Raw genomic sequence first — 22,012 nt, forward strand, 5'->3', positions numbered from 1 at the left:
GCCACAGGAAGCACCTGCTTGTAAAACCAACCCTCTGCTCCCTAGGGCAGGGCCCGCTGAGGCCTAAAGGCCTTCCCGGAGGCCCACCTCCCAGAAGCCCCACCTAACAGTAATCCATTCGCCTTTCACCTAGGGCCTTGGGGTTGGAACATCAGCAGGAGTTTAGGGACCAGAGTCATGTCCAAGCCATAACATAGGGAGTGAGCGCTTCTGCTGCCTCGGGAAACTGGCTGGGTCACGAACAGAAATGGCCTGATTTCATCCAGAATCCACTCTGAGCCCCTGCCCGGTTCTCTGGAATAAGCTTGTGCCCCTCCCATCTGTTCTCCAGATAAACTAGCCCCTGAGCCGGGCTGGCCAGTAATGAGGCCTCGTCAGCTGCCCTCAGGACTTCCAACGAGTCTTGCCTCCTGCTATTCCCACCCTGCGGGCTGCTCTGCCGTGAACAGGCCAGAGCTGTGAGGTCCGACTTCCGGGCCCTCCTAAAGGGTGCTGGAGCCCTCGCCTGGCTCTCTCGATCACTCGCCCTCAGAGCAGCCAGCTGCCACCTCATGAGGATCAGCCCCACGCGGCCTCCTGCCCACAGCCAGCACCACGAGGCCAGACACGTGACCGAGGCCTCTCGCAAGCGGATCCTGCAGCCTTGACCCACATTGTGACTGCGTTCTCACAAGACCCAGAAGCACCACCCAGCTAAATCCTGGCCTCCGAAACGCTGTGAGATATTTACATAGCCTTGAGTTTGGGGGCAACTTTACCCAGCCATAGATAACTGGTTTGAGGGCCTTCTGGAGCTAATACCACACTTCCAAAAGGACACTGATGCTATCAGCGCTTACTGAGCACTGACCAAACGTTCCCCATCTCAGAGCTGCCCTGGGAGGGTCCCCAGAGGCCACACAGGTGACCTGAGTGAAGCTGGCGGAGGCGGTGGCCGGGCAGAGGCGTCAGCTTCCCAGCAGCTCCCACGTGGTGCCACCCAGGTGGACAGTTCCCCAGGGAAGTGGAGTCAGGACTTTAATGAGAAATGTGCTGATTTCTGTACATGGCAAAACTCCAGGGATTTGTGTTTGTGTTTGTGTTTTAAGATGTGATGCCACCCAGAGGCCACCAGGGCACATGGTCCGACGTCTTACCACGTCTCCGGCTCTTCCTTGCCTCCTTACCTCTGCCCCACACTGGTTCCCCAGAGAATGTTTGATCAAGGTAACTGCCCCATGCGTCACTAAGACCAAGCAGAGCCCAGAAAAAGGATGGATGACTTGTTACAAACTTCAAAATGACAGAGGCAGGCAATCTAGAAAGTATCAGGGTTTATTATCTTTTTATCAAAAAAAAAAAATCAGTAACAGACAACAGTATGAGAAATGGCTACACAGAGGGGCTCGCTCCAACATGGCACGAGGAAGCGGACGTGGGGGTAGAGAGGACCCAGCCAGCTGGGACCCCAGGTTGGGGTGTTGGGGGGAGCCGAGGACTGCTGAGTGCAGCGAGGGAGGGGACTACCTCCACCCCAGCCAGTGGGGTCAGAAGACACAGTGGCCCAGGCTAACCCACCAAGCCTCTCCTCTCAGGAGATAAGAGCCTGATCAGCCCTTCCCCCCCGGCCTCCCCTTGCCCAGGGGGGACAAGGGTCATCCCAGAAGAGCCGAGGCCATAACTGGTTAAGCCAGTTTATTTCCTTCCAATAGGTGGAAACGCTCACAGCCGCAGCCACACGTGGTGACAGACAGGATGTGGTCAGTGCAACTGTGGTTGGAAGTGACCTGAATCTCAACAGCCACATGTGCGTCCTGTAGTGGACAGCCCTAGAGCTTGGAGGGAGCAAACCAAAGGAGCCCAGCTGGGCCCCCAGCAGAAGGCAAAAAGGGAGCAGAATCCGCACCCTCAACTCACCCAGCGCAATCAGGAGAAGGCACCAAGAATGGGACAAGAGAAAGAGGTAAAGAAAAGCTAACCGGCCACAAAAACTCCACTCACTCAACCACCCAGCCAACACAAACCGGAAATACCACACTATCTCCTGAAAAAATATATATTTCTATTTTTCTAGAACCAAGGAAGAAGAATATATTACAAGAACACAGGGACAAATACTCCACCATCCCCTGGGTTATATCTTGGGATTTGCTAAAAAAAAAAAAAAAAAAAAAAATGACGTCTCAGCCAAAGCTACTTCTTAGAGGAAGCAGCTCCAGAAAGGGCCTAAGTCTTGAACAGGAGAGGGTGAAATACTGAGGAAGGAGGTTTAAAACCAGGAGAGAAGACAGGAGGAGAGGCCCTATCTGAAGCTATAAATAAAGTAAAAAAAAATAATAAAATCATATCTCCATCTCTTTTCTCATTTTCAAGAACCAAGAACAACAAGCCATTAAATACAAACTTAGCAGGTGCTGGGGAAATGTGCAGGAGTGAAGACCATGTAGGCGCCCCCACGCTCTGGCCCGGGCAGGGGGACTCCGCACAGAGGAATGAACCATTAAAAACACACACGCGTATTAAAAATAGATTTACAAATATTCTACAAACCCATTTCGGCATGAACTTTCAGCTCTTCTCCCCTCCCTCCCTCCCTGAATACAAAAGGTTGATTTCCAAAAGTCACTTGAAATTGCTTAGAACGGCCCAAGACACAGCACAGCGATCCCGCTGTGGGATCGTGGGTACCCACTGATGGACACAGCGCAAGGTGCGGGTGGTTTTCGTGCCTTCTCGCAAGTCCTGGAGAGATGTGAAAGGGCGGGAGGAGGCGGCTGCCGGGGCTGCTCCTCCAGCCAGGACTCTCACAGCGCCCCCTACCGCCTGGCTTCAGAGGGGCTCTGGAAGACACCTGTGCTGAGAAGCCTGGTCCAGATCCTGATCTGGAACTTACAAACCGATCCAGTCCCAGGCTTGTCTTCAGAAAGGCCACGCTGAAACCCATTTTTCTGCCGGGGCAACCGAGTCTCGGAGAATCAAGAACTAGGCAGGACAGTAGGAAGACTTTGCCTCTTCTGCCATTAAGGTCATCGGAGCCGGAGCTACTGGGGCGTCAGTGTTCACCTGGCCGCCCTCAACCCTAACGCTCAAAATCCTTCGGCTTCCCTCCCCCGCTGAAAGCCAAGCCGGGGCCGGGAGGCCGCTTCAGGCGTAGAACTCGGTGGTGGGGGCTTTTTTGTAGATGGGCTTCTTGCCCAGGTCGTAGGTGCCCTCGTCCTTCTTCTTCACGCGGTACAGCAGCAGCAGGATCAGGAAGACGGCAAAGAGGATGCCCACGACGCCGCCCACGATCAGAGCTGCAGGGCGAGAGCGGGAGGCGAGGCTGAGTGCTGCGGGGCCCCTGGTGGAGCCACGCCCCTCATGGACTTGACCCTCAGGTCCCACCCCAGGGAGGAGAGCCGCATGCCGGGCCACCGGCAACCGCGGGGCTAAAGCGGCCAAGGCGCTCTTCACCTGTGCCTGTGTCCCAAACACAGGCTGATCACCGAGCGGGCCACAAGGCAAACAGCAGGCTGTGGGGACCCTCAGACGGGGGGGGGGGGGGGGGGGGGCCCTTCACGAAGTTTGCAGGGAAACGAAATGGAGAGATCAGCTGATGAGGTGCAAAAAAATGGTGAAATCCACACCTGGTGTTTTCGTAATACCCATTTCCACAAACTTTCTGAAGACGTCTTGTAGGCATCGGTCTCACCATTTTTTGCTCCAAAATAAACCTGCTAATCCATTTCTGGGACCTGGCGCTGTGGTGCAGCTGAAGCCCCCGCCTGCAACCCGGGCATCCGTACGGGCACTGGTTCAGGTCCTGACTGCTCCATTCCTGAGCCAGCGCCCTGATGCACCTTGGAAAGCAGAGATGGCCCAAGTGCTTGGGCCCCTGCATCCACGTGGGAGACCCAGAAGAAGCTCCTGGCTCCTGGCTATGGACCAGCCCAGCTCTGGCTATTGCGGCCATTTGAGGAATGAACCAGGATGCAAGATCTCTCTCTCTCTCTGTAACTCTGCCTTTCAAATAAAAAATTAAATAAATCTTAAAAAAAAAGTGGAAACCATAGCAAGTTTCTCATACATTTCATCCCGAGAATTAAGTGAATGTATCTACTTCAAGTGTGCAGAACACAGCCCATGCCCGGGACTCATTCATGCAAGCCCGTGTCATTTTCCTCCATGTCCCGGACACATGGACTGGCGCCGGCACAGCAGTAAACAGTTCACAAGTGACACTGGCGTTCAGCTCAGAGAGCAGCACCGGGCTGGAGTCGGGCAGGTGCGGGCTTCTAACCCTGGGTGAGGGCTGCTCAGCCCACCGTGCAGGTGGCCTGAACGACCCATTCCTGCTTGTTGGGGGCCAGGGACGGCTCACGGAATCCTCGTTATGGCCGACTGACTCCTCTAACTCAGTCTGACTCAGGCTAAGGAGATTAACCGTCCATCCCTGCACACATCACAAATCCATGCACACAGTGGAGGCGGAGTGGCCCAGAGGGGCCCAGACAGAAATCCTATAAAAAGGCAACTCAGAGGCCCCCGGAAGGTGCCAGGCAAAGCACCGGACTCTCGGGCACCAACCCCAGTCCTGACCCTTCCCTCCAGCAACTCGGCTCCCCCCTCGGGCCCTGCTCGGCGCTGGGACTCCCCACAGAGCCACAGCCAAGCCGAAGCTCAGGCCCCCACTTCCTGGCCTCAGTTTCAAGTTGTTGTGGGGACTCAACGAGGCGCACAGGAATCTTAAAGCGAAGTAATAAGCACCCTGGATCCCTTGCCCCTCTGGTGCTGTGTAGAAGCTACTGGAATGGATGGAGGGTCCCACCTCACTGGGCTGAACAAGTAACTTCTCACTAAGGATCTCATCCCTGTATGAGTCTCAAATGCAAGAGAGAGACAGTCTGGCTTCAGTTCTTCTCTGGCCACGTGATCCAAAGCCTGGGCCACGGTTTCCCCAAGTGTAAGAAACACAGCCGCTTGGGAACAGTGCTGTGACGTAGCAGGTAAAGCTGCTGCCTGCAGTACCAAGATCCCATATGGATGCCAGTTCAAGTCCCGGCTGCTTCACTTCTGATCCAGCTCTCTGCTATGGCCTGGGAAAGCACTAGAAGATGGCCCAAGTCCTTGGACCCCTGCACCCATGTGGGAGACCTGGAAGAAGCTCCTGGCTTCTGGCTTCAGATCGGCACAGCTCTGGCCATCATAGCCAACTGGGGAATGAACCAGTGGATAGAGGACCTCTCTCTCTCTCTGCCTCTCCTCCTCTCTGTGTAACTCTGACTTTCAAATAAATAATCTTTCAAAAAACAAAAAAGAAAAAAAACAGCTGCTTGGACTAAATCAATTATTTCTGATTTTTTTTTTTTTTTTTTGACAGGCAGAGTGGATAGTGAGAGAGAGACAGAGAAAGGTCTTCCTTTTTGCCGTTGGTTCACCCTCCAATGGCCGCTGTGGCCAGTGCATCGTGCTGATCCGAAGCCAGGAGCCAGGTGTTTCTCCTGGTCTCCCATGGGGTGCAAGGCCCAAGCACTTGGGCCATCCTCCACTGCCTTCCCAGGCCATAGCAGAGAGCTGGCCTGGAAGAGGGGCAACGGGAACAGAATCCGGCGCCCCAACCAGGACTAGAACCCGGTGTGCCGGCGCCGCAAGGCGGAGGATTAGCCTGTTAAGCCACGGCGCCGGCCTTGAATTTTTCTTGAGAAGCAAAGAAGCTTTTGTTGATCAACACCAAGCCTGACTGACATCTAAAATCTACAAGTGTGAAAAAAGGTGGCAAACTGAAAATCTGCCACCTAAACACGAAACTCTGGTTGGTGACAGACGGAGGAGGCTTCACCTCTGAGGCATAGTCTGGACCTCCAGGGCCCCTCCCACACCTGGGACACCTGGGATGGGGAAGAAAAGTGAAAAGAACATTGGCTCGGTACCAGGAGGCCAGGGCCAGGGCTAAACCAGGCCCAGAGTCACCCGGGGCTACAGGCCAAGGGAACCGATGCTTCATCTGTCCTGGAGAGAGGCAGGATGTCGGCTTCTGCCCAGGGCTCTTTCCCTACACCTCTAGCCTCCGTGGAGCTGCTGGCCCAACTGGTTCCCAGGAGACAGGAGTTACCCAGCATGGGCCCTGGGTGCCCGCTCACCAGGCCAGCTCATCCACACTGCGTCTCAGCCAAGGCCTGGAAACCTACGGGACGTGGGGCAGGCTTTGTGGCACAGCACGGTAAGCCGCCGCTCGGGACACCTGCCTCCCGTAGCAGAGTCTCTAGCGCCCACTCTGCTTCCAATCAAGCTTCCTGCTAATGAGCACCCTGGGAGGCACTGATGGCAAGTCCTTGGGTCCCTGCCACCCACGTGGGAGACCTGGATGAAGTTCTGGGCTCCTGTCTCTGGCCTGGTCCAGCTCTGGCTTTTGCAGGCATTTGAGGGGAATGAACCCGGAAATTGAAGCTCTCTTCCTGTCTGTCACTCTGCCTTTCAAGGAGATGAAGACAAATAAATAAACATTAAAAAAACACAAAAACAGGGAAGTTGGATTGTTTCTCTGACAATGTCTTCCGGTCCCCAGCTTTGGAGACCCCATCTATACCCAGCGGCAGAACAGGGAGGCAGCCAACACTGCAGCTGGCAGCCCCAACAGCCAAGGGCTCTCACCTGATGCCAGACACTTAACCCTCCAGGCCTCAGCCCCCTATTCCACCCCATGAAGATAATCTGTGTCCCACGTACTGGAGGGTCAGTGAAGATTCAAAGACAGACAACCCAAACAAACCTGGACAGCCCTGTAGCATTTGCCAAAGTCTTCCATATTTCAGTTTTCACTTTACCAACTCAGGGAGGGGTCACTGTGTCCATTTGACAGACAAAGAGACTGAGGCTCATCTTATTCAAAAGCTTCCCAGCCAAGGTCAGTAGATGGCCAAGTGATACAACAGGGAGTAGAAAGCCTAGGAGCCTCTAGCTTTCAAGGGAAATTAACTTTTAATCATTAACTTCCAAATGCCAAACCCCAGCATAAGTGCTTTGAAAACCAAGGGACAAGAGCCTAAGGCAAGGGAATGACTCCATGCCTGCTCTGGATAAGCAAGCCTTCCTCCCCCTCCACCCAGACACACAGCCAGGGCCTCCATTCCCGGGAAGCCCGAGGGGTCAAAGGCAGCCATGCCTCTTGGAGGAGCAGGGATCTTACCCGCCAGGACCTCGGTCCGCTCAAAGACGCTGCTGCTCTGGGCAGTGCTGGACATGGACACCCTGTTGGACATGTCGTCGTCCTCCTCAAAGGGGGAGATCTTCTTGGGGACAACCTCGTTCTCCTCCAGTTTCTTGGGCTTGGTGGGAAGCTGGCTCCCAGGCCCAGCATCCTCAGGGATGTGGTTATCTAGAGGCACCTGAGGGGCAAAGCAGGGACAACCATTGAGCGTGGTGAGGGCAGCATCTGGGGCAGGGGGCAGGGGACAGGGGCAGTCAGGTGGAGAGTCTGGTTCTCTCTGGCTGAACCATGTGGCCCTGGGGCAAGAATCCACAAACACTTCCATGATGCCACCAAAATCCTTATCCTCTGTTTTCCTAGGACAGTCAGCTCTCTGCACCCGTAGGATCCAACCATCCACAGATCAAAAATATTTGTGAGACTGGCGTCATTGCATAGTGGGTTAAGCCACTGCCTGCGATGCTGGCATCCCACATGAGCACCAGTGCGAATCCTGGCTGTTCCACTTCCAATCCAGCTCCCTATTAGTGCCTGGGAAAGAAAGCCTAAGACGCTTTCCAAGTGGGAGAGCAGGCTGCTGCAGGGACCTGGCCGAGCCCTGGCTGTCACACCATTTGTAACTCTGCCTTTCAAATAAATCTTAAAAATAAAAAAAGAAAAAGAAAAAGAAAAAGAAAGAAAAAATATTTGCATCTCTTCTCAACCTGTGCACTTTTGTAACAGTATGTATATGTAATAACTATATAGCATTTATATTGCACTATATATATATATGTAAGGAATCTAGGGATGACTGAAAGTATATAGGAGATGTGTAGATTGTATACAGATACTACACCACCGCTTGGGACCTGAGCATCCATGGATTTTGCCATGGGCAGGGGGTCCTGGAGCCAACCCTCCACGGACACTAAGAGATGGCTGTGTATCTCTCCCAAGTGGGAGATAGGTATGACCAAGGGCACACTCTTACTGGACGGATGTGCGCAATCTGGTGTCTGCCCAGGGCCATTTGGGTATTTACAGCATCATTTGTGGGCCATACAAAGAAAGTCATCAACTATACACACACACACACACATATACACATACATATACATATATATGCATACATATGTATATATACATATACACACACATATATACACACTCTGCTTTTAACATAAATAAATCTTTAAAAAATTTCTTCAAAAAATTATAAGCAACTTTTCCATTAGTAAGGAGAATCAGATGAACTTTCACATAGTCTATAAAAGTGACAAGAATGGGGGCTGGCGTTGTGGTGTGGCAGGTGCAGCCACCGCCAGAGACACTAGCATCTTTTGTGGGCTCCAGCTCATGTCCCAGCTGCTCAACTTCCAGTCCAGCTCCCTGTTGGTGGCCTGGGAAAAGCAGCGCAAGATGGCCATCTAGGGAGCTGAACCATCAGATGGAAGGTCCTTCTCCCTCCCTCTCTCTGTGGCTCTGATTTACAAAATAGACAAATGGATCTTTAAAAAAAGGGAGGGGAGTAAAGAATGCTTTAATTATGACATTGAGTGAAAATGTGATATGCAGAACTGTACTTATAATTGGATATCAGGGTGGAGAAAGAGCTATAAATGCCAAGAAAAGGGGCTGGTGTTGCCAGCCTGCCTGGGACCCACCGTTGTGCCCGTCTTCAGATAGCCCAGGGCCACAGATACACACCCTGGTCGCAGAGCGGTGTCAGACCCCCTGCCGCAGGGCTGTGCCTTTGGCCCATCGACAGATGTGTTCCAGAGGAACAAGGTGTGGAGAGCTGCTTACCGAGGACTGGACCACTTCAGGGACGATCTTGGGCCCCTCCACGTCATCTGCAAGGCCAGAGTGGCTGAGTGAGCATGAGGGCCGTTACCCCCAGACGGTGACCTCCTAAGCCGTGGCTGCTGGGAGTCCTGCCTTACAACCAGACCCCTAAATGCGGCAAGTGAGGGTTCCTGCCTGAACCTCAGTCATCACATCTGTAAATGGGGCTAAGACCCGAACCCGTGAGCTGGTAGCTCGGGCAGCTGCTTTGTCGCATCCAAACCCTTGCCTGTGAAGTTGTGATCCGGAAACCACCCAGGAGCAGGGCAGAAATGTAGCATGTCAGGGCTCACTGAGGCCGAATCTGCATCTTAACAAGATCCTCACGGGACTGCTGGATAAGGAAGATTCTAACTGCAGTACTAGACCACATATTGCAATATTAAAACATTTACTGGGTAACGACATAAGGTGATTAATTTCACTATCTATAGGCATCCCGTATCGCACTGCATACAATAAGATTACTTAAACACACACACATCACGTGTGCCAAGAACCTGAAGTCAGTTCGGTGCCCACAACACTGAAGTACTCGCATCGGGACTTCCATTTTACCGATCAGGGAACCAAGGCACAGAGTGGACTATGTGACCAAAGGTCAGACCTTGGCTGTCAACCCTTGCTCACATGTGTCTCAGTAGCTGTCTGGACCAGAAGCCAAGGCTAGGAAATCAAAGACAACCATGAGCAGCACCAGCCCCAAGAGGTCTCCGCCCCTTCATCCCCTCTCACCCCCCACTGAAGCAGGGTTTCTGTTCCCCACCTGCTCCTCTGCCCACACTTCTGAGCTGGCACTTTTCGTTTCCAGGGAAAAGCACTCTATGGGTCCTCCCCCGCCTTGACCTTAACCTTGACCTTGCTCTCCACCAAAGGCCTGAGCCCATGAGGATGGGTCAGGCTGGTTTTCAGGAACCACAAATCCAAACTCCCAGCACAAACAACTCGCCTGAGAGGGTCTGAGGGGGAGGAGGGACACTGTCGGAAAATTCCCACTAAAAGCCAAGCCCAAGGTCACCCACCTTGTTCCCTCCAGCCCCACGCCCCAGGCCTGCCCCCCATGTCCTCCTTACCCAGATCTCCGGAGCCAGACAGCTCAAAGTCACCAGGCTCCTGCCCGGGTGCCCCAGCGTCCTCATCATCTGGTAGTGCCCCAGAGAAGTACCGGCCTTCCAGGAGGTCCTGAGGGTCAATGACCTCCGTCTCCCGGATCTGGGATGGAGAAAGGAGACAGCGTTGGCCAACAGCCCCGCCCAGTCCCTACAGCAGCCCCAGCCCCCAGACGGGACCAGGCCAGGGTCTGCAGAGCTGGGGCCTAGACCCCTCTTTGCCTCTGACTTGCCGCATCACCATAGGCAAGTCTCTTTCCTGTTCTGGGCTAAGACAAACAATAAAGGTGGTAACAATCAATCATTAATACTATAACCAGGCACCACTTTACTGAGCACATGCTACGTGCCAGGCCCCATTCTTCTCAACTCTGACAACATCTCATTAACTCATCTTACAACCAAAGAGACTTTACATCATTTTCCTTTGGGAACACAAGTGGCAGGTGCAGGAGCAAGGACTGTATGGGGGGGGGGGGGCTGCCTGGCTTCAGAGCCGCGCCCTAGGATGCGATGCTCCTGGGTCCTGTGATAGAGCGGGAGCTGATTCACACGGGGCAGGGAGTGGGCTGCGGCCTCTGGTCTGACCCAGTCTGGAGCACCTTTCCCAGATGAGTCAGACTGGGCTGGGACAGACAGGGCTGGCTCACCCACACCCCGGCCCAGCCCGAGATGGGGCGCTGCCCGGAGCTGGTGACTCAAGAGCACACTTGTGTATTGGAGAGTCTCGTCTTCCCAACATCTGCCACAGACCAGCTGTGCCGCCAGCTTCACGCAGGGCACAGGGGGACACAGCCCCTGCCTCCACCGTCCATCTACTCCACACCTGTTAGTGTCACTTGGCCCACACCCCCCGAGGACCCAGCTGGTCAAGACAGCCTAGGTCCACCCTGACCAAGCAGCTTCCCAAAGACAAGTGACAGGGGTTGGCACTGTGGCACAGCAGGTTAAGCCGCTGCCTGCAACGCTGGCATCCCACATCAGAGTGCCATTTTGAGTCCTGGCTGCACTGCTTCCGATCCAGCTCCCTGCTAACGCACCTGGGAAAGCAGCAGAAGATGGCCCAAGTGCTTGGGCCCCTGCACCCACATGGGAGAGCTGGATGAAGCTCCTGGCTCCTGACTTTGACCGGGCCCAGCCCCAGACATTGCAGCCACTGGGAAGAGTGAACCAGTGGCTGGAAGACCTCTCTCTCCCTTCCTCTGCCACTCTGCCTTTCAAATAAATCAGATAAAAATCTTGAAAAAAAAGAGCAGAGGAACATTTGTATGCCCACCCTGTCCACTAGCTTCTAGACTTGGACAGCAGCCCTGAGCAAGGTTCATTATCTCAGTAAAATGAACATGAAGTGCTTACTATTTGCCAGAATAATTAGGGTTTTTGTTACACACACACACACACACAATCCCAGCAAGACTCTCTTCTCCAGGTTCCGGAACTGCAGGAGGCAGGGGCAGGTCTAGAAACACAAAACACCAGCTGGAGACTCTGGGAGTCCCTGCCTCCAGCTTCCGCAGAATTGGACAGCGACATCCCCAAGGTCACACGGCCAGCTAACTACACTGAAAGGCCAGGTCTGATTCTGACTGCCCCTGACTGCCCGTCCAGTGGACACTGCCAGGGACACAGCAGGGAGTCTGATCAGGAATATCTGTCCGGTCTCAAAGGAGAGACCCGGGAAAGCTGGGTGGGCCAGGTTCCTCCAGCACTCCCCACTGGCTTCCTGGGAGAGGCGGGCAGAGGTGGGCGGAGCCTCTTCCCTGGCCCTCCTCCACCCCCACCCCATCCCCACCCCCATGGAGGGCAGGATGCTGGATTCCAGGAGGGGAGCAGGGCCAAGCTGGGAGGAAGGCAGTGGGCAGGCATCCCTCTCTGCCCCCGGGGGGTGGGGAACCTCTGCTGAAGGCCTGGCACACTCGGAGCAGGGAGCCAGAAGGGGTTAAGCACTGGTTGGCGATGACTTCATGACTCGGGAATCAGGAGTTGCTGAGCTGCTGGCGCTGGAATTCCAGCCCCCGCACACAGCCCCAGCCTGTGGCTTTGGTTTGGCAGCAGCGGGGAAGGTTCCATGTGCGAGTGCCTATACCTGGGGGGGGGGGGGGGGGGGACGACAACACTGTGCTCCCACCCTCATCTCCGGCCACAAATCCCCCTGGGGGTCAGGACCTCTCTGGCTTCCCAAGTGACAGGACTTACCGAAGCACTTAGTGGGAAGCAGGTCTTCACACTGGACCCCCTCTTGCCGCGGTGGCTCAGATGGGAAAGGCCCTGGTCTGATGCCACACAGGCAGAACGTGGCCAGAGTGGACCAGAACCTGGGCATGAGTCAGCTGGCTTTTCGCCACATACACATAAACACGTGCACGCACACACGTGCACACAGGGCCACCAGCCGACTCCAGGCTGCCCAGCCAGGAGACTGGCCATTTGTTGACCTGGCAGGCTGTGGGGTGTGGGAGCTCCAAGTCCTCAAGGCAGGGACTGGGGCTCCTCTCCCGGGCACAGGGACTCCTCCACACCCCTCCTCTGCCGTGGAGCGCTGGTCCTGTCCCCCCTCCCAGCCTTCCTGGTAATGTGTAACGATGGTGAGGGGTGTTTCCAAACAGCCGTGGGATTAAGGGCGCACATCGGCTGTGAGCAACCTCTGTTTCCCATCAGAGAAATGAAAACAAGAGAGGAGGTGAGGAGCAAGGATTCTGCAGCCCAGGCCCCGGCTTATTCATAGCTCTGCCTCCTTCGGGACGCCCAGTCATCCCTGTTTTTTTATCAGGTTCCCAGAAGGGCAAGCGAATCATCGAAGGTTGCAGGTTTACCATCTTCCAACGCTACGCTGCGGGAGCCTCCGTCTCCCTCCAAGTGGGGGCCTTGGGAGGCGGTGCTGGGGGCGGACACAGGGAATTCAAGTGTGCTGGCTCTCCAGGAGTGCCCCTTCTCTGCCCGGGGCCACTCGCAGAGGAAGCTCTCCGCTGGGCAAGGCAGGGTCTGGGAAGGCACCAGCATGCTTCCCTCCCCGCACGCCCTTTCCAGACAAGGCCTATTCAGTCTGGGTGGCTGTGAATAGCCAGGCCACCCAGCAGCCAGGCCCAGCCCTGACCAGGGAGGAGCCCCACCCTGCTCCTGGCTAAGGCTGTGGCCGGCTCTCAGCTCAGCCCAGCCCTCCCTGCCCAGGCACGCGTTCACGTGTGCACGCACGCACAGGCACTCTCCCAGGGCCCTCGGGTCTCCCTGCCTCTCTGTCCCTTTCACAGACTCCCACCAACATCCCCAGCTGAGCCAGGCAGTGGAGCTGAGCCGCAGAGACCCCAGCCCTGCGGCTGGTGGGTGCCTGCAGCTAGGAGATGTGGGGGTTCTTCCCCAGCCTATCTGGGAAAAGAGGTGGGGTTGGGCAAGGTGCTCTTTTGTTCTATAGGATCAAACACCTGCCACCAGAAGGCACCTGAGGCCACCAAGCCCAGCCCTCTCCTTTTATCACCAAACAGGTTAGAAAACAACAGACTCCGCCAAGGGCGCCCAAGCAGCTGGCGGTGGAGCTGGACTTGGACCTGGGGCTCCTGGCTCCCGGCCGATGCTGCTTCAAGGGTCTTAGCTGCCCCGAGGGTCTCAGCGAATCCGCAGGCAGCGGCGGGCACTCCACTTACAGCTCCTATACCTAGTGCTTAAGCCACAGTCAGGAAAGTGGGAAAACGTCACCTACCCTGTCCCATGGGTCCCCCAGCTTCTGTCACCTCAGGAAAAGCACAGTTGACGACCAGGACTACCCACCTGTGCTGGTCACCCTGATGGGTTCTTTCTGTCTCTGCTCATAGAATCGGCACTAAACCCCTGTATGGTGCTCTACCCATTTCGCAGATGAGAACACTGAGGTTCGGTTGACTCATTCTTCCAGGGTCATACAGTAGAAGGCAACAGAGCTGGGGTTCACAGACCTTTCAAGACCATGCCTTAACCACAGCCAGGCTTCGCACCGAATCCCACCCTTCACCTCTCCACCCTACCTGGACAGTCCACCACACACAGTCCAGGCCAGAGCTCTGGCCTCTCCCCGACCCCCTCAGGAATAAACAAAGGTGAAAGTGATACTGCTTAAACAAAGAAACAGAAACTTGGCTGGGGCAGCAGGGAGGAGTTCACCGTCAGGGCTTGGTTAACTGTAAACTAACGAGAGGCTCTCTCAGCCTGCCGCCTCCCCCAGCCTCCAGCCTGCCACCTCCCTCAGCCCCCAAGGGTCGAAGGGTCAGGGACTTGCACTCCAACCTTCAGGAGGTAGCTACCGGGCAAACCAAACTCATGCAGGAGGAGGAATGCCGAGTACCCTGGGCTCCAACTGCTGGACTCGGAGCGATTCTGGTAGGAGACCCCCAGCAGGCTCCATGACAGTCACCTCCCTGACCCTCTCCCCAGATGGGCACAACCTGAGGAACAACAATAGAGTCTCCATCACCGACAGGTGCAAATAAGGCAGCTCCACAAGCAAGTTGCAGTCTCCTAACCTTAGGAGCCTGGGAATTTCCTTCAGTTCTTAAATCCTCAATTTCCCCTTTTGTAACACCTCAGGAGGATGAGGATTAAGTGAAATGCAGGAGGGATCCAGCCTGGTGCACAGCAGGTGCTCAAGGAGTAGTGGCTATTATTAACCCTCACGTGCCTGACTAAGGGGATTACTGCTGTAGAAGCAGTTCTGTGCTGGAGAGAAGCTGGAGAGAGACGCGGGTGTGCCCCGCCGAGCACGTACCCGCCATGCCTTGTTCTGCATCTGAGAGCAGAGACTTTTCAACAACCAATAAGATCCCTCCAAAGTGTCCCAGAGAAAAGGAGCCTGAGGTGGGCAGAGGCCTGCCCAAGGTCACACAGCGTCAAGCACCTGCCGGAAGCAGAGAGAGACAACGGAAAGACCATTTCCATCTTCCTCGAAGGAGCAAAGGGCTTGGCTTGGGGACAAAAAAGAAAAAAAAAAAAAGTCCAGGGAACAGTGTTGTGGTGCGAGAGGTTAAAGCTGTCTGCGGCACTAGCATCCCATATGGGTGCCCTATGGAGTCGTGGCTGCTCCACTTCCCATCCAGCTCCCTGCTAATGCGCTGGGAAAGCAGTAGAGGACGGCCTTAGTCCTTGGACCCCTGCACCCACATGGGAGACTTGGAAGAAGCTCCTGGCTCTTGGCTTCAGACTTGGGACATCGCAGCCACTTGAGGAGTGAACCAGCAGATGAAAGATCTCTCTCTCTCCCCCTTTCTCTGTAATTCTGACTTTCAAATAAGTAAATAAATAAATCTCTTTAAAAAAAAAAAGCCTAGAAGGCCAAAAATACCACATCATACCAATCCATTGTCTGGTCCCTGGCACCTGAAGGGTTAAGCCAGATCTGGGGGTGGGGGCTGGCTGGAGAGGGGTTCAAATGTCTGCTCTCCCACTGCAAGGTCAGGTTACTCTGAACACAATCGGTCTGGAGAGAGCCAGGCCTGGCATTGCCAGCAGCCAGCTTTTCACCAAGCCCCAGGACAGCCCATTCCCACAGCAAGGACTCCAGGATCCCGGGGTGCCAGCTGGGAACCGGGGGGCGGGGGAGGGGGCGGGGGCAGGGATCTGGAGCCTCTGGGAATCCCTCTGCCAGCAGCTGGTCATCCCTTGTCACTACCCCACTGGCTTATCTTGGGCAACTCCCTCTGGGCCTCGGTTTCCCCACCTGTAAAAGGCCAGGGTCAGAGAGACAAGCCTCCCTCTGTGGTGAGCCTGGTAACCCAACTAACTGGATCCTGCTCCGATTACCCGTGGAGACAGGAGGGAGGGAGGGGCTGGCTCCCCCTGGGCCTTGGAGACAGAGGAGCATTGAAGCTGAAGCTTGAAACCAAGGCGCTGGATCCCAAGTCCCTGCTGGATCGGCGAGCAGGCGGCAGGCTCCCAGGACGTAAATAAACCTCCTGTTCTCAGAACAGAGTCCAGGGCCTTCTGGGCAGCTGATCGCATCGACCCTGGGCGCTGGCTTCCTGCCCCTTCCCAGCCTCCCCTGCCACCGGGGAAGCCACGGCTCCAGAGCCGGTCAGCGTGTCCCACAGACGTCTCCTGGCTTCCCTGAGGCCAGGAACGTCCCCACTCCGCGTGACCAGCCCAGCCCAGCCATTCGCCCCTGCGGGCCCAGTCACTGTTTCCACACATACCAGCCTCTCCCGGCCTCCCCTTTCCATCACCCCAGGTGTCACCTGACTGGCAGCCTCTTCTACTGTGCCAGAGAAAACTGGGGCAGCCCAGCTCCCTGGGCATGAAGGGTACAAGAGGGGGCAAGGAAGGGGGGAGTCCGGCCCGAAGGTGGGGGCGAGGAGGAGGTGGGAAATGGGGAGGGGAGAGTGGAAGGTCAAAGCCAGAGCTGGATAAGATCAGGGTGATCTCTGGGGGAGTCCAAGAGTCCTCGGAGAAGGCCTGAACCCCGAGGACCATCTGTTTACACACATTCAAGTGTGTAGACACCGCCTCCCGGAAGCCGACCTCTGGCCCGGCTGAGAACCCTTGTCTAGCCACTAATAATAAACTAAACTTAGGCCAGCTTTTACAAGTTTGCCAAACACCAGTTATGACTCTCGAGTGACACAGGTGTTTTACAGGACACTGGGACTCTCGAATCAACAGTGACTGATTAACCAGCTGTGTATCCCTGGGCACGCCACAGAGCTGGGTAGGGGACTCGGGTCTGGTGGCTGTGAAATGTGCCCGCTTTCTAAGCCCCCCGGGGCTTCCTGCAGCCCAGACCAGAAAGGCCCTGGAGCTGCAAGAATGTGTCCAAAGGTCACCGGGAGTTAAAGGCAAACCAGCCAAGAAGTCAGGCTTCTGGTCTCTGGGGTTAAACCCTCCCGGGCACTCCTCCCTCTCCAGGGCACAGGCAGGGAAAGCTGCCCCCTCCCAGCACTGCACCTTCTCCGTCCCCAGCTCCCTGCCCCCCAAAGCACTCAGGCGCCTCCCTCCGTGCCCCTTCAACACAGGAGGGAGACTCCGAGCCCCAGGCAGCAGCATCGGGAGGAGGGGTCCCAGGTACCCTTGGCGAAGCCCTTGCCCCTTCTCCCCTGCACCCCGCGCCCCCCCCCCCCGCCCCTCCATGCTGCAAGCAGCTTAGCATGGGGCCCCTGCAGATCCTGGTGGGAGAGGTGGGGTTGCTGGGAACTGGTTCTTGTTTAAATATAAACTCATCTGATAATTAGCAAACAGCCCACTTCTAAGATAAACAAATAGGAGATTTGGGCTCTGAAGCACCACCCTGGACCCCTCCCTTCCCACCTTGCGGTTATGGAGCTGGATATGGTTATGGGGGAGTTGAGAAGGCTTTCCAGGAGCTGGGGCAGGTGGAATCCTCAAAAGAGCACCTGGCGTCCAGGAGGCCTGGGCAAGGAAGGGTCTTGTCACCAAGGGACACCTCCCCCCTCTCAGGCCTGAGGCTAGGGGGCTCAGAGAGCTTGAGCAGCAAGTCCAAAGCCACGGAGCCAGTAAGTAAGAGCTGGAGTTAGATCTGCCCGACTCCAAACCACTGTTTCAGTGCCCTCCTGCCAGCCCCAGGAAGCAAGGAGGGGGCGACAGAGGCTCCTGGAGTCAGATAGAACCCCAGCTGTGCCTGCTTTGCTCTGGGAACCCAGACCTGGTGCAGCCTCAGGTCGGCTCTGGGGGGAGGTGGGTGGACAATGCCACCTGCTCTGCAAGAGGGCTAAAGATGGATTTTGAGGACTGGCTGAACTCCGTGCAATGTCAAGGTCCACCCACAGGCAAGGGGCTGTGAAGGCTGAGGGCCTCATTGGAGCAATTCCTATATGACCCCTCCCTCAAGGCCGGGGGTGGGGCGGGGAATCCAGAGGAGGAGGTGAGACTCGCAGCCAGGTCCTGCAGCCAGGTCCTGCACGGCCAGCACGCAGCCATCCTATTAGCCAAGAGGATGAAAGGAAGTGGGTGACTCAGGGAGGCTGTGCCAGTCTGCAGTGACTCACAAAGCCCTGTCCAGCCCCTGCCCCTGATTTTAAATATTTATTTCGAAACCACACACACCCCCAGTCCGGGAGGCTGAAGGAAGCTGAAGGACAACGAGGGGCCAATTCCTCCCCACAGGGAGCCGGGGCTGGCAGCTCAGCCTGGCTACCCCAGTTCCTCATTCAGACACGCTCAGCACTCCAAGTCCTTGGAAAAGCCCTCGGTTCCTAGGAGCTGGAGAAAGGCAGGAGCTGAATGTTCACCCCACTTCTCTTCAGAGACTGGGACTTGTTTAAGCGCCTCATCAGGGAGGCCAAGAAAGCGCCTCTCCCCTCCTCCATGGGCAGCAAGAACCCTTCGAAGGCAGTATCCAGCCTCCTCATTTAAGAGTTGGGGACACGGGGGCCGTATGCCCAAGGTCACCCAGCAGGACAGAAATGTGGCTCTGCCTTCAAACCCAGCAACGTTCTCGTTTGGAGAGTTCTCGGAGGACATTCAGGCAGACGCCTTGCACCGTCAGACCTGGTTCTGACCTCGCCAAGCCACCACGTTTCTCAGAGCATCAGTTTCCCGCAGAAAGAGAGGCATCACACCCACCTCCGTATCCCCGGGAGGCATTCCTACCAGGAACGCACACGCTCAGTGCGCCGTGGAGAAACGTGAAGTTACGGTCATGAATTGTTCTTCATGCAAGCATTTCCTAAGTACCAGCTACAGGACGGGTATTTCACTCAAACAGAGCACAGTTCCTGCCCTCGGTGTGTGTGTGTGGGGGGGGCACTTCCCCCCCTCTGCCAGAATGAGGTGGTGTGCATCCATTCCCCGGGGAAGTACAAGTTTCTCCAAGGTAGGGGAATGCCTTAGATGCTCTTATGGGTTCCACAGTCCCTTTTGAGCAATTGGCACTTAATTATTAATCAAATATCAGAGCTGGCGAGGGCTGTGGAAGGCGTCCAGCTCAAACACCCATTTTATAGACAGGGAACACCAGCCCACTTCCTCAGCCTCACGGGGCCCTCCAAATATTTGCCTGGGGGGGTTGATAACTTTCGAGGCCCAGGAGTTGAAGTCCCAGTGGCTCTCAGGGACCACTCAAGACTTCCGCCCCCAGCTCCACTTGGGGGCAATCAAGCAGCGGACTCTCAGGCAGACCAGAAATGTCTTGAAGTTCAAGTACATCTGGTGGGTAGGGGACACCTCCTCAGAACTGCCCGGGCCTCCGGGCCTCGTGGCCAAGTCAGAGGGCCATGTCCCTGAGCACTAACACCTCTCTGGCTGCTGAGGGATGGGGGGTGGGGGGCTGACTCCCAAAACAAGGCTGCCTTTAATTGGCCAGAGAGGGAGTGGCAGGAAAGCAGAGCAGGGGGGAGGCTCCCGGCTGGACAGGAAGAACAGGTTTAGCGATGGTAAGCCCCGCCAAACAGGACAGGAGAGGGTGCTGGGTACCCAGTCTGGGTTCTGCTCCCCAGAACCTGTGGCAGTATGGGAGAAGGGGGCCACCCAAGGAAAAGACATTCATCCTAACGCTGGGAAGGGGCCCAGACAGCATTTGGGGAGGGGGACTGCTGGTCAGAGATTCAGATGGCCTAGGTGCTCTCTGCTTCTCCATGTTGGTCCCACTTTCCCTCATCTGGACAGTGGACATAATACAATCCCCACCATGCTAGGATAAAATGCACCAGACCCGGCATTTGCAAAGTACTCAGTCAACCCTAATGGCTATTAGGGAAACCCTTCTTCCTGGCTTCACTTTTCTCTACCTGCAACAAGAAAAAAAAATAGGCACAGGAGATCGCCTCTCCCAAGCCCTTTGCAGCCACAGCCTGAGGGGGTGGGGGACAAACCGGGAAGCCCAGCGAGAGGCAGCAGCAGGTCATGACGGTAGCCAGGAAGGGGAGTGCTAAGGTCAGGATAAGAGACTGACACCTGTCTCAGGAAGCAGCTGTCCTGGCTGAGTTCTCCCCCACCAATGGGTGGCCCTTTGCAGGGCTGCCACAGCACCCTCCCCCAAACCACATCCTCCGACTGCCCCCAGGACACAGCTGTCTGCTCCTCACCCCAAGCACCTGCCGGCTCAGCAGCTCTGGGGAGAAACGGGAGTGTGAGGGTCCCTCTGACAACTTCAGCAGCCCTCCAGGGCCCCCCCACCCAGGCAGAGTCCCCTTTAAGGCCTTCCCACCTGCTTGGCACCAGCCACTTCCCCTGGGGGCCAGTGTAGTGCGTGGCTCCAGGGAGGCCGAGGACGTGGGTTCTAGTCCTGGCTAAGCCACTGACCTTTGGGCAAAATTGCCCTCAGACTGGGAAGGCGTCACACCCCAGAATTCCCAGAGGCCTTCCAGCCTAAAACCCTAACAGGTTCTAAACCAGCGCTGAGCTGCCCAGGGTCCACCGGCAGACACCCAGTAGCAGAAGCCTAGAAGTTAAGATAAATGCAGGAACGTGGAAGCCCGGCCACCTGCATTTACTCTGACTCGGCCCCTAATTAGCTGTGTGACCTTCGGCTAGTTACTAACCTTTCTAGCTTCAGGACCAGAGGAAGAACAGTAAACAGTGGGGTGTTGTTGGAATTCTGCTGGAGGAAGGAGCTATTAGAAAGCTACTAGAACAGTGCCTGGCACCCCAAGAGGGCTGAACGCTGGATTAAGTCCCCGAGGGCCCGGGATTTGGGCTGCTGGCTGTGGCCTCAGCCTGCCAGGCAGAGCCAGCTTTGCCCCTAAGTAGTCCGAGGTCTCTCAAAGCAATTAACTTTAATGATTAAACTGCAAGGCTCCCTCGGATCATCTCTGGCCTCCGCGCCCTAGCCCCCAGCCCCCAGCCCCGGCTGCCTCTCTCCTCCTGGCTGCTGGGCTGCAACCCTGGGTGAGGGAGGAAAGCACGGGGGAGACCAGCCAAGTGAGAAGGAAAGGCTTCTCCGAGCTCTCTAGGGCCTTCTGCCCCCACCGCCCTCACCCCAGCCAAGGGGGGCGCTTCAACCTCGGGGGGGGGGGCGCCAGCTGGGCAGAAACGAACCGTCTCGTTGCAGAGATTCAGCTTCTAACCAAGCGGCCCCTCCCCGGGTGCCCTTGGAAGGTCAGACTCCCACCTTTCTATGGAACCCTAAAGAAGCAGAGCGGCTCCCCCATTCGCGCCCAGCCTGTGTGCAGATGGCGAAAGTGAGACGGCGGGGCTGCGTCCAGAAGCGAGGCGCGGGCTCAGCTCCCCGCTCCCCAGCATGTGGAACCCCTCCCCCCTTCGGAGCACACGCAGCAAACCCCCTCCCCGATCCCCAGGCCACCCGGATTCTACAGCTGCCCTCTCCCGGCACGCGGACTCCGAGCCTGCCCGGGGGTCCCGGGACAGGCCCGAGGGGGCGGGGGCAGAGCGCTGACACCGGCTTAGTCACGTCGGCCGGGGCAGGCGGCGAGAGCCACGAGCTTCGAGCGCACGGCGCGCGGAGGAGCCAGTCCCGGAGCAAAGTTTCCAGCCAAGTTTGCCCGGCCTCGGCGTCCAGGGGGCGGCGGCGCAGCCCCCCGCATGGCCCCCCGCCTCCCGCCCCAGGCTCGCAGGAACAAAGGAGACACCGGCTCGTCTCCCCCCGCCCGGGGGTCCCCAAGCACCTACCGACTCTGCGGCGGCGCCGACGAGGAACAGCAGCAGCAGCGCGAGCAGGCGAGTGGGGGCCATGGTACCGCGGCACAGGGCGGGCGCGCAGGCTGCGGCGAGTGGCCCGGGGCGGGCGCGCGGCCCAACTTATAGCGGCCGGCCCCGCCCCGGCCAGGCCCGGCCCGGCCCACCCCCGCCCCCGCCCCCCGCACCCCGCCCGGAATTCCCCCGCGAACTCCGAGCCTGCGGGGCGCTGCGCCTCCCGGTGGGGCTGGAAACCCCGAGGGACCCGCCCGTGCGCGCCGGCCAAGCTCCCAGTCAACCCCAGTCCTCCCCTCCCGGGGCCCCTGGACATGCGTGCGGCACACCCCACTTCACGGCTGGGGACACT

The 22,012-nt window shown here is 56.7% G+C and overlaps 1 protein-coding gene across 1 annotated transcript; it reads right to left on the reverse strand.

The window, feature by feature from the left end:
• Positions 1–1,298: 1,298 nt before the first annotated feature.
• SDC4 (syndecan 4) lies at positions 1,299–21,729 on the reverse strand. The gene is made up of 5 exons (XM_062204259.1): positions 21,640–21,729; positions 10,066–10,204; positions 8,954–9,000; positions 7,145–7,343; positions 1,299–3,275 (listed from the first exon to the last, which is right to left on the reverse strand). The coding sequence occupies exons 1-5, from the start codon at positions 21,700–21,702 to the stop codon at positions 3,124–3,126; spliced, it is 600 nt and encodes a 199-aa protein (XP_062060243.1). The 5' UTR covers positions 21,703–21,729; the 3' UTR covers positions 1,299–3,123.
• Between the last annotated feature and the right edge of the window lie 283 nt (positions 21,730–22,012).

Source organism: Lepus europaeus, chromosome 10, assembly GCF_033115175.1.
Source record: "Lepus europaeus isolate LE1 chromosome 10, mLepTim1.pri, whole genome shotgun sequence".
NCBI classification, from domain to species: Eukaryota; Metazoa; Chordata; class Mammalia; order Lagomorpha; family Leporidae; genus Lepus; species Lepus europaeus.

What these genes read in the sequence shown, in the direction of transcription:
- SDC4 (XM_062204259.1), bottom strand. Translation starts at nt 21,702, where the DNA reads ATGGCCCCCACTCGCCTGCTCGCGCTGCTGCTGCTGTTCCTCGTCGGC. An exon ending in CTGAAGTGGTCCAGTCCTCG is followed by an intron (nt 7,344 to 8,953) that starts GTAAGCAGCTCT and finishes TTTGCCCCTCAG; the next exon opens with GTGCCTCTAGATAACCACAT. An exon ending in GCGGACCGAGGTCCTGGCGG is followed by an intron (nt 3,276 to 7,144) that starts GTAAGATCCCTG and finishes CTCGCCCTGCAG; the next exon opens with CTCTGATCGTGGGCGGCGTC.